This window comes from Monodelphis domestica, chromosome 2, assembly GCF_027887165.1.
Source record: "Monodelphis domestica isolate mMonDom1 chromosome 2, mMonDom1.pri, whole genome shotgun sequence".
Classification (NCBI taxonomy): domain Eukaryota; kingdom Metazoa; phylum Chordata; class Mammalia; order Didelphimorphia; family Didelphidae; genus Monodelphis; species Monodelphis domestica.
In genome coordinates this window covers 199,578,213-199,590,268 of record NC_077228.1, presented here as the reverse complement: position 1 = coordinate 199,590,268, position 12,056 = coordinate 199,578,213, and the positions used below count along the sequence as shown (strand labels likewise).

The window sequence follows — 12,056 nt, the reverse complement described above, 5'->3', positions numbered from 1 at the left end:
TTTCTCAGACTTGTGAATGTTAAAAATTTCCACATTGAGGAATCCTCCATTGGAACAAATTCCCTACTGGGAAACATTCCCCATTTTGATGTGAGAACTCAGGATCAGAAATGGGAGGACCTCTACTCCACCCTACTTAAGACTGCTTTAGGGGAGAAAACTCCTTGCTAAACAATGAAAGTACTTGGACCCATGCTTATAATAAGGCAAGGAGTTCTTTGAGCCATGCCTAGTTTTTTAGAATTGATACAATGAGATGCTAGGTACCTAAAAGGGTCCAAGTTTTCTCTTAATGAGATTAGTTGACTCAGCTGTGTTTTCACTGGTTCAGACTTAATAAGGCGATTAGTTGACACAGCAGCATTTTTTTCTGGTTCAGACTTACTGAGGAGATTAGTAGACTTAGCAGAAATTCAGATGGGCAGTCCTTTGGAAAACGTCTACAGTGATTGGTAGATGTAAGGACTTAGGGGAGGTGACATAGGAGAAAAACCCCTATATAAGAAAAAGCAGAACCTCTTGGAAAAAAAAGATCCTTTTGGAGGATCTCTGAGGATCTCTTGGGAAGAATCTCTTGAGAGGCTCTGGAGAAGGGAAGCTCTTGGAGGACAACCTCTAAGGAGGTCTCGCTGGAGCTCCTCTTGAGGGGACTCTGTCCCTCTGGAGGCTCTGAAGAGAGGCCCTTTGGAACAGTCTCTGGCTGGAAGGCTCTTTAAGGAGGACTCTGGCTGGAACTCTCTCTGGTGAAGTCAGCTGAGATGGAGCTGGCCTGGTGTCACTAGAATCCTTGCTTAGACAGACCTTGTGGTGAGTGTTAAAAGACTGACTGACTGATCTCTCTCTCTTAAGACTCAGGTCTAGGCCATGTTGGCTTAAGGACCTTCATACTTATTTCCTTTTTCTCTCTTTTCTTTAATTCCACATTTGTATTAATTAAAATCTCTATAAAACCCAGTTGACTTGGGTATTTGAATAATTGGGAATATTTCCCTGGCGATCACCTTATATTTGATTTAAAAACCAAGACACTGTAGTGAAACATTTTCTGCGGTCAAATTTACTCACCCTCTCTTATATCTATCACAATTTATATCTTCCACCATTTTAACTCACTACAGTTTACAGCATCACTCTTTTTAACTGTTACAGTTTAAGGCCTTCAACCATTTTAAATCTAACACCAGGGTCACACAGCTAGGAAGTGTCTGAGGCCAGATTTGAACTTTGGACCTCCCATCTCTAGGCTTGGCTCTCAATCCACTGAACCATTCAGCTTCCCCTTAATTGTTCCTTAAAATTTGATTTCTAATTTGTATGCATTATAAGACTGTAAATAAAATCAATAAACTTTCTTAATCATATTCTATTCAAAACCAACTGTTTGCTTAATCTTTTGGTATATCCTACCTTCTAATAATTGTTATGCCAGTTTGTATGACAACTTTTCCAAGCAATGAATCAAACAGTAATTTAGTCAGTTTCCCTAATTATAGAAATTTGCCGTGAGAGGAAAAGGAAAGGGACATGGATATTACTGCCCTCTCAAGGGCACAAGCCATAACATGGGAAAACTCCCTTAGCTCTCTTTGATTTCAGGCATGAGTCATACATCAAAATTCCACATTATTCAGGGTATTATACCAAGACTCAGAATTAGTCAGGTGGAGAAATTTCCCATTCAGGAAGTCAGCAGCACTATGGGAACCCAAAAGACCCTACCTTTGCCACTGCAAGGCTGTCTTCTCAACCAATCCAGGCATTGTCATCCACCTATTGAAATTCTTAGACAATTCTATCTTTGGGAAACAATGATATTCCCCTTTAATGAGTGATTATTAGCTTCATGACAATTTAGACAATCATTCTTTAACATCAAAACTTTTTAAAATATCCAATTTTTCCACAAGATTTTACCTCAAATAGCAAAATTTTTATAATTAAGTTTTTAGGCTAGGTTATTCTTTCTCCAATGTTCCAATATAAATACTGAGCAGAAATAAGGACATTTTATTTATCCTAGTTTCATACTTGTATAGTGAAAAATAGTTTGTACATAAAGTAAATCATAGGTTCAGAAACCCTTAGGAAATTCTGCTTATGGGGGGCAGCTGGGTAGCTCAGTGGATTGAGAGCCAGACCTAGAGATAAGAGGTCAAATGTGGCCTCAAACACTTCCCAGCTGTATGACCCTGGGCAAGTCACTTGACTCCCATTGACTAGCCCTTGCCACTCTTTTGCCTTGGAACCAATACATAGTATTGATTCTAAGATGGAAGGTAAGGGTTTGAAAAAAAAAAATTCTGCTTATGGTAGGCCTTTAGTCTATGTTAACCTGTGTAGAGCAAGATTGAAGTCTTTAAATTTAAGGTTTAATTTATTAACGTACAGTTTCATTATTTATACACCAACTAATTGCCATATTTTTGCTTTGGAGGTTCATAAAGGCTTACAAATGCATGGTTTCTTCTAATTTCTTTAGGTGATGATATATGTAATTTACAAGTACATTTATTTATATCATTCACAGTTCTTAATTGATTAGACAGGTGATAAACATTGTAAATTGCTCCCTTATTTAAGCAACTTTCTCTCTTTTCACTTTGGAACTTCACTGGTAACTACTTTTAGTAGTTTTAGATCAAAATTCACATAATTTTAACAGATTTATTTTTCATTTTATGTTATCCAGGCTAAATTGGCAGGTTCCCTTGATCCTAGCATGTAAGAAATTTCTTCTGATTGGCTTTTCAGAACTCTTCACAAATGGATCCCAACCTATCTTTCTAACCTCATTGAATTTACTCTCCCTTATTCTGTGATCCAACCAAATTGGTCTTGTCTCTCTATTCCTCACACTTGGCACTCCATCGCTGTTTCCATGACTTTGCATGAACTTCATCTGCTCCGAGCACTCCCTTCTGTGTCCAGCATTATTTGATTTTCCCTAACTTCATTCTCTCTATACCATTTATGCATATTTTGTATGTTCTTATATAGGTATTGCCTCTTCCATTTGAATAAAAGCTAAGCTCCTTGAGATTAATGATTGATTCTTTCCTTGTATCTCCAAATAGCACAATTACCTGTCATGTTGCAGGTGCTTAATAAATTCTCAATGATTGATTTTCTATCATTGCCCTATAGGCAATAGGGAATGGCTGGATTGTATTAAAACAACATTGGAGTGGTGACATGATCAAAGTTGTGCTTTAGGAAAATCACTGTGGGAAAGATGACTTGGATTGGGCAGATGTCTGAAGTAGGAAGAGCAATTAGAATGATATTGGAGGGGGGCAGCAAGGTAGCAAAGTAGAGAGGCAAAAAAAGATAGGAATAGTCTGAGTAAGAGGTGATGAAGGCTTGAAACAAGGGTGGTGTCTGTGAGGAGAGAAATAGATTGGTGTTGCAAAGGTATAAATGATAAGATTTGCAGCTGACTGAAGGGGAGAAAAAGCAAAGAATAACAATATGATTGAAAACCTGAAGGATGCCCACCCTTGGCAATAACAGAGAAGGTTGGGGTGGGGTGGGGATAATTCTGACTCGGACATGTTGCATGTGAGATACCGCCTGGATATTCAGTATGAAATATTCACTAGCTGGATATGAAAATCTAGGAGTTGACAGCATTAATATGGTATTAAACCCATAGGAGCTGATGGGCTGGGTAGTGTGACCTGTTAGTAAACCAGGGCTGAACCTAGCAAAAGAGGGTGAGAAGACCAGGTTCAGGAAGTCCTAGAGGAGGTCAACAGTATTAAATGTCTTAGAGTGGTCAAGGAGAAGAAGATTTGATGAAAAACCATTAAATTTGACAAGAGATCATTGGCAATTTTGAAGGAGAGCCAATTCAGGTAAGTTGATGGGGTTGTAAACCAAGTTTCTAATGTTGAGGACTCAAAGGCATGAGAGTAGACCTATATATGAAGAGAGCAGCAGAGATTAGAAAAGATGGAAATGCTTAATGGAGAAGATAGCAGTGCTGTACCAAACTTAACAGGATGAGTAAAAACATTTAATGAAAGTGTCAGTAAACTATGGCCTACATTGGTCATCTTAGAGGACATCCTATATTCAGGGCAGGTACCATGCTGAAGGCACACCTGCTTTAGCAGTTTTAAAGATGGGTTGTTTGTTATATAGAATCTGGATGATAAATGGAGCCACAATTCAGCCTGTATAGTATTGTTCATGTTAGTACCTGCAGCATGGTAAGTTATAATTCATGTTCATAATCTCCTAGATCTGTGGTCTAGAATCTTTAAAATAATGTTCTGAGAGACAGGAAGTCTTGGGTTCAAGTCTTGACCCTCAGATACTTTCTAGCTATGTGACCTTGGGCAAGTCACTTAATTCCCATTTCCTAACCCTTATTGCTTTTCTCCCTTGGAACCAATACAGAGTATTCTAAAATGGAAGGTACGGGTTTAAAAATAACAATAATGTTACCTTTTACTCAACTTAAGATGCAGTGAATTTTAAACACATCTGTAGGATTTAGAGCTGAAGGATGCCTTTGTGAATCACAGCTAAGTATAACTCCCTAATTTTTAAAAAATAAAAATCATGATGTAGAAAAGTTCAGTGCTTTGCTATCTTCTCTCAGAGGCAGGATTTGGAATCCAGGATCTCTGGACCCCCAGAGGTCCTGTGCTGACCTACAAGGTATCTCCATTATATCAAAAGTTGAAAGACTTGATTCTTATTAGGGGTTTGAGGGGGGCTAAATATTCTAGTAAAATTCTAGCAAATTAAGTGTTTCTAATAAATTTCCAGAAATCAGTTCTCTTTTATAATAAGAAATTCTAGAATTTTAATTCCTAGCAGAGTCAGTTTATAGGTTTTTACTACTTGATACTTACTAGTTGTAAGTAGCAAAGCCTGAGATTTGTACCCAAGGTCACCTGACACCAAATCCAGCAGTCTTTCTATTGTACCTCCCTGCTTCCAATTAGAGAAGTCATAAACCTTATTTCAATCTCTAGCTCCATCCTGGTTAAAGCACTTGTCAGTTTGCCTTGTAGGCACAGGAGCACCATCTAGTGGCAAGCAGAATAACTAAATCTGTAATCTGCTATAAAGTAGGGGTAGAGTACCAGCTTTTCATTACCATGATAGACCTCAACTATTTATTTACCTTGCTATGGGACACAGAAAATTTCATTGTGATGAATTGTAAGAGAGGACGTGTAGGAGTAGAAAATGTGCTAAGAGACACAAAGGAGCAGTTTGGTGATCTTTATGCATGACTTCCAGAAAAGTACAAGAAGTTAAAAGAATTTTTATAAACTCAAGGGATGGCAGATGTTCAAGCTTAAAGCATACTAATAGGTAGGTAAGATTTCTTGTATCTAACATTTCCAAGGGGTGAAGGAGGGATGTATTCTTAATACAGTATTTCAGCTACTGTGTTAAAGAGAAGATACATATTCTCTTCCTAAAATCTGAGTTTATCTCACCTTTAAGGAGTTAGTGGATAGTATCTAGGTGTGTTGCAGAAGGGAATGGCAAATCACTGCCATGAAAAATCCAAGTGCGATCATAGAAGAGTTGTGACTGAAAAACAACTGAATTCAGGTGTGCATTCTGCTACATTAAATTTGAGAATTCTGGAAAATTGCTAAGACTCATTGAATGTTTCGCCGAATAACTTTTCTTGCTTTGCATGTGCTTTTCAGCAGAATGGGTGGGGTGGGGTGTATAGGGAAGACTGAAGATAGTTAATAGCAGTAGCACAGAATGTAAACAGGCAGCACTACTATGTCTGGTTTCCTTCCCATTCAGGAAATCATTCTGAAGATCCTCTTCTTTGGCTCTGATATCCTTTTTCTTCTCTTCCTTAGCAGCGTCAACCTTTATACCAGAAAGCTGGCGGGTACAATGGGAAAAAAGCAAAACAAGAAGAAAGTAGAGGAAGTACTAGAAGAAGAGGAAGAAGAATATGTGGTGGAAAAAGTTCTTGACCGGCGAGTGGTGAAGGGCAAAGTGGAATATCTCCTGAAGTGGAAAGGCTTCTCCGAGTAAGCTGTCGATTGAGTACTTACTATGTTCAGGGCATTGTGCTGGATGCTGTTGGGATAAAATGAGTTCGTCTTGCCTTCAAGAAACTTAGGATCTAGTAGAGGAGATAAGAGGTATCTAAATAACTATAATGATAGAATGTGATCTCTGGGGAACAGTTTGTGAACCTGTGGGTAGAGAATATTTTTCACGTAGCTCTAAATCAGGCAAAATCATTTGTAAATGAGAGATCAGCTTCATTTTTTGAAAGAGTGAGTTTGTTTTGTCCAAAGGAAAAATTTATCTGTTCTAGCTTTTCCTCTTTCTTGGTCTAGTTTGTCGGTATGATTGTCTGACTATGGTACTGGCCAGTTGATGACTCAAATAGCTAACTTTGACAGCAGCCCTGTTAGTTCTATTACAGTAAGTTTAGCTGGAAAAATTGACTTTTGATGCTCTGGTTTCAGTGAGGACAACACTTGGGAACCAGAGGAGAACCTGGATTGCCCTGACCTCATTGCTGAGTTTTTACAATCACAGAAAACAGCCCATGAGACAGACAAAACAGAGGGAGGCAAACGCAAAGCTGATTCAGATAATGAAGATAGGGGAGAGGAGAGCAAACCAAAAAAGAAGAAAGAGGAGGTAAGACTGGAAAAAGGAATTCTTCCTTAGCCTAGAAATCATACTTCCTTCAGGAGATAACACAAAATTAATTGGGGCTGGAACTTTTAAGTTCATTTCTTCACTCTTACCATTGTAGCCTTAATTAAACCAATCTTTTCATCTTTTCCCCCCCACTTCCTCATAGCAAAGATGGAGCTTTTTTCTGGCTTTTAGACTAAACTAATCTAATGCTTAGATAACTGCTTTCCTCCCCCAAACTGTTAAGTTAAAAAGGCAGAAAGAAGGATCCACTACTCTCGCCTTAATGATGCAATCTCAAATTGGTTTATATCCTGTAGATCAGAAGTCTCCAACCTTTTAAATTATAAGCCATTTTTAAAAGGCTCAGGGTTTTTTTTCTTTTCTAACACTCCACAGTAGTTACTTCTAAGGATAAAGAGAGGTGGATGTTGCCTTATACAGTTAGAAATCATACAGGTTCATACACAAGTTGTTAAGAAATTCATTTTCTCCTGCAGGAAGTGACCACTTTTAGAATTGTGAAGGCATGGGTGATTCAAACCATAGTAGAATTTAGGACCAAAGGGTACTTCTGAACAAGAGGTCCACAATATTTTTCCATGTCCTGGTTTTTTCAGTCAGAAAAGCCCCGAGGTTTTGCCCGAGGTTTGGAGCCAGAAAGGATTATTGGTGCTACAGATTCCAGTGGGGAATTGATGTTCCTGATGAAGTGGTGAGTTTGTCAGTGCCTCTGGGTTGGGGGATGGGGGGGGGGGAATATTCTCATCTAATCTGTATTTTTTTAAAAAAAAGAGAGATGGTAATTTCAGCCACTTAAGTGTGAAGTCTTAAGTGTTTAAGATTCTGTGGCTCTTTGCTCGTTCTTTTTTTTTTTTTTCAGGATGTGAGAAAAATCTAGAGTGAAGATAATATGGGAAAGAATTTTACTCCACTGCTATAAAAATGCAGGAAAAGATTTGAAAGTGATTGGACATTTCTTCTACCACCTCCAAGTAGATACTGAATTGGCCCTAAGGGAGAGCTTCTATTAATTTTTCAGTATTTGTATTGAACCTGTTATTCTCTTTACTGGATTAGTCCCATAACCCTTCCAGTACCAAATGGAAAAAGAAATCCCACAATTCCTTGATTTGTCAACAATACATACTTTCATTGAAGGATTTACTTTTGTTACTAATTGGATACCACGTGGTATTTTTTTTTAAGACTCTCCTGACTTAGTTTCAATACTAAGTATTGGTTCCCAGGCAAAGAAGAGCAATAAGGTCTAGGCAATTCGTGACTTACCCAGGGTCATATGGCTAGGAAGTATCCAAGGCCAGAATTGAACCCAGGACCTCCCATCTCTAGGACTGGTGTTTTATCCACTTTGCTACCTAACTGCCTCTACCAAGGAGTATTTAAAGTCTATCACAACTGCCTGACATTATTCCCTTTTCCTGTGGTTTGGTCCTCCTTTAGCAAAGGTCTTAGTCACAGCTGAAAAGAAGTTCTGTATCTAAAGTGCTACATAGAAAAAGACAAATTCAGTTCATATTATCACCAGAGCTCAGCTGCCAACATGTGGTAAGACCTGAATTAGCCTGTGATCTTGTGGGGCCTGTGCTGCTGGGATAGACAGTTTATACTCTTCCTGCTTCTATCCTGTGATGTTACTAATGCCCCAAAGATATTAATTATTCCCCATAATTTTGTATCCCAAAGGACCTTAGATGTGTGGGCATGTTACTGAAAATTTTTGTTAAGGATAAACTGTTAAAAATATATATATAGTGATGAAAATTGAAAGGGAAAAAAGGGTTCTTGATGGGCCTTGACTTGGATTCACGATAGGCCCAGGATATCAACTTTCAACAATTTAAGTAAGAAATTCCTCTTAGATCAGCTTAGTGGCCTCTCTTAATTCTTCAGGGAAAATGCTATAACTATTTCAGGAGTAAGCTTGCTATAAAGAATGAACCATACATCACCACCATTGTAGGATGGGGAAGACCAGCCTCTTGGCCAGTTCTTGGCCCCTCCCATCCAACTTGGTGTTGACAAAGCTTTGCTCTATTTCTGCAGGAAAAACTCTGATGAAGCTGACCTAGTTCCTGCCAAGGAAGCCAACATCAAGTGCCCCCAAGTGGTCATCTCCTTCTACGAGGAGAGGCTGACGTGGCATTCTTACCCTTCAGAGGATGATGACAAGAAAGATGACAAAAATTAATTCCATCATATGCCAGCCTCTGTGTCCCTCAGACTGTGGATTGGAAGTGGGGAGGGTAGAAGGAGTTCTGCTTGTCTTGACACCATAGAGGGGGCTTGAGAAGATGTCCTTTGAAGAGCCAGTATGATTCCTGTGCCCTGCAGCAGCATCCCAAGGGCTTTAGGCAGTTCTGTGCTGTACACTTTGCAAACTTGTCCCAGTGGAGGGGAAAAGGGTTTGGGGCAGCCCATCCTTCACTTTGCTGAGAGGAGAAGCAAAGGCCCTTCCATGAAGGACAGACCTTGTGGAGCAGATGTTGGGGCGAACAAAGAGATAGATACTGCAGCTCTTCAAAGAGCATCTCCACAACCCACCCGCCGCCTTCCCAATAGTGTTAACTCTGCATTTTTACCACGTAGCATGTGTGTAGTTTTTGGCTATTACTGGTGTATCATTTGGAGGGGTGGGGGAAGGGATAAAGGGAAATGAGTAAGGGTCATTTTTTTTTTTGTTAACATGGGGGGAGGGGGGAAGTGAACTGACAAGAATCCAGTTCCGTGTCCAGAAACTTAACTTTTTAAAATAGTCATTGGCAACCTAAATGAGGACTGTGAGCGACTGTACAAAGCTGTGAATGTCTGAAACCTATAAGCCAAGGTATACTTTGCCTGAATTTAGTGCTATCTCCCAAAAACTACTCCAAGCTGGTTGGAGATAAAACTCTTCTAGGAGTTGAGGTTGGGGTTGGGGAAGGGGGCTTTTGGGGAGAGGAGAAGCACAGGGGAGTCTGTTGTTTAGTTAAGGTGCTAATTCTTGTAATTGAACAGAAAATCCTACAACCTCCCACCTCCTCCAACTGAGTTGTTTTACATCTCAGCTTGTCTTATCCAGCCAATGAAGTATGGAGGTAGAGGAAGACAGCTCATAGTCTTAGGGGGGTAAATAACTCTTGGAGCCTCTGTTTCTTGGAACTCAGAAACCATTGATGGTAGAGTTCTAACACTGACAGCACAAGTTTAATCAGCTCAACACAAGGGTTGAATGATTTAGAAAGCCTCAGGAAAAGAATGAACTTTTACCCTGGGCATTGGTTCACTTTTTTAAAAACACGGTTAAAATGGAATTTTAAAAGTCCTGGGAATTACCCAGTCCCTGAAATAATTCATGTCTTAAATCATGAGACCCACCAGTTCTCCACATCACCCAGGGTGGGCTGTACTAGATCTTCAATGTAAAAACAAAGCCTTTTTTTTTTTTAAGCATGTTTTTAGGTTTCTGTGAAAACTTTGATTAAATGTAAACTTGTTGGATTTGAACTTCATACCAAGCTCTGTCAGTTTTTGTCTTAATAAAGTTTAGATTTATAATTCCTGGTTTCTGTCTTGACTCTAAACCTGTTATCAACAAGAACTTTGGTCTTGGAGCTTTTCAACTTGTTGGAAGTCGAATAAGGACAGAGCTGGCAGGTCTGATAATTCCAGGAGGGTTCTGGAGGAGTTGGATGACAGGTGACACTCATACTTACTAGCTGTTTCTGTTCTGTTTCTGGGACTAGAAGCACTTTTTAAACCTACATAAAGAGACTCCTTATTGGTACCAGTACAGTTCACACTACTGGTCTTAAGAAAAGTATCCAAAATAGCCTAGAAAACCTTAAACAGAATCTGTTTTTAGCAAGTGTACTGTGGGAATGTAGCAGACCTAAAATGTAGAGATCTATTGGCTCCTTTCTGTCTTGCACCCGAGAGCTCAAGGATGCCAAAGATTTAAGGAACTTCTCTAACTGGTCATCTTTGATTCCAACAGCCCTTGATCAACATTTTCACAAATGTTGCATCATCCTGTGGTAAATTAAACCAAACCTTAAAATTGTGACTTGGCCAATTACCCATTTTTAACAGCTTTAATGCTACTTAACATTTCACTTTGAACCATCATCATTGGAAAGATTGAATTATAAAGTAACATTGAAATCGATTGGCATCCTTGCCTATAAATAATTAAGCCGTACTAATTTACAGGACTATTCTTGGGAAATCTGATATTTGGATTCCAAATTGATTCCAAAAGTTCGGGTCAGCATTTTGCTAGAATTTTTCCTTCATACTTGATGTATTTCAGAACACTAAAATGTCACCAGGGTATTTTCTCTTGGGTACACATGAAACAGGAATTAAGGCCTGAAGATGCTTTTTTTTTGATTCAACTTAAATTGGTTCCTTGGACACTCCAGTAGGGTAGAGCTGTGGTGGTTTATGAATTGTGCTCATCCTGTGCTGATACCTGGGTGTGTCTGTTAGTAGCAAATGTGCTTTAGAGAAACTGGATAGTCCTGGCAGAAGTACATTAGGAGTAGCAGGGAAAGTGGGAGAGCTTCAGATTCCAGGATTTTGCAAAGCATTCTGCCTCTCCTCTACAGCTGGGGCAACTTGTTCATTCGAGGTGGAACTCTGAACTCCTGGCCAGGAATCCCTTCCTTGTAGTTCTAGATTAAACCTTTGGAGCCTAGGTGGCAAGAGCCATCATGGTTTGAAGTGTGATTTGCTAGCTGAGGCTTATAATCACCACCCCTATCTTCATTCCAACTAAAATGAAAATCCCACTGGATCAGATTATACTTAAGCAATGATTTCAACTTCAATTTACTTAGCAGCAGGGGTCCAGCTGTCAGTGGCAACCTAGTGTTTCTGTATGTGATCCAGGGAAGTTTATGTGTATTAAGAGGGAAGAGGGGAGCCTCTGACAAATGATCATTGCCTCTGTACATCATTAGCAGGTAGGACAGACAAGGTCTATCTGAGCCAATTCAGACAAGTTGCCTAACATTTAGGGGAATCTGTTTTATTTCAGTCTGTAGACCAAAACTACACATCCTCATCTTAAGAGATGCTGCCCGGTATGTTCCATCCTGAATGGATTGCAGATGTGCTGAAAGGAAGTACAATTTGTAACTGCCTCCTTGCTGGGGTCGCAAGGGAGAGAGTGCTGAAGTACTAAGTTTAGAAAGAGGAAGGACAATAAAGCTTTTAAAATAAATTTCTTGTTTACTGTCCATATTAAATGGCTTGCGTTAAAACTCCCAACAGCAGAACAAGATCTATATTCTGACCTGGTTAGTTTAATGATACATGATGGGGAGCCTGGACCAAAAGCTCCTGTTTACCCTGAAATCATAGTTGACTTTGCCCACTGTACTTTGCATAGCCTCTATTTAGACTGG

General features: G+C 39.4%; 1 protein-coding gene across 2 annotated transcripts in view; it reads left to right on the top strand.

The window, feature by feature from the left end:
• Positions 1–10,203, top strand: part of CBX1 (chromobox 1) — a 36,729-nt gene extending 26,526 nt beyond the window's left edge. Inside the window, exons 2-5 of one of the 2 annotated variants that reach the window (XM_007482357.3) lie at positions 5,844–6,020; positions 6,468–6,645; positions 7,266–7,360; positions 8,713–10,203. In XM_007482357.3, coding sequence (XP_007482419.1) covers positions 5,881–6,020; positions 6,468–6,645; positions 7,266–7,360; positions 8,713–8,857 — 558 coding nt within the window. In that variant the 5' untranslated portion in view covers positions 5,844–5,880 and the 3' untranslated portion in view covers positions 8,858–10,203. The remainder of the gene's footprint in view (positions 1–5,843; positions 6,021–6,467; positions 6,646–7,265; positions 7,361–8,712) is intronic. The other variant, XM_001366957.4, reaches the window with a different exon arrangement.
• The last annotated feature ends 1,853 nt before the right edge of the window (positions 10,204–12,056 follow it).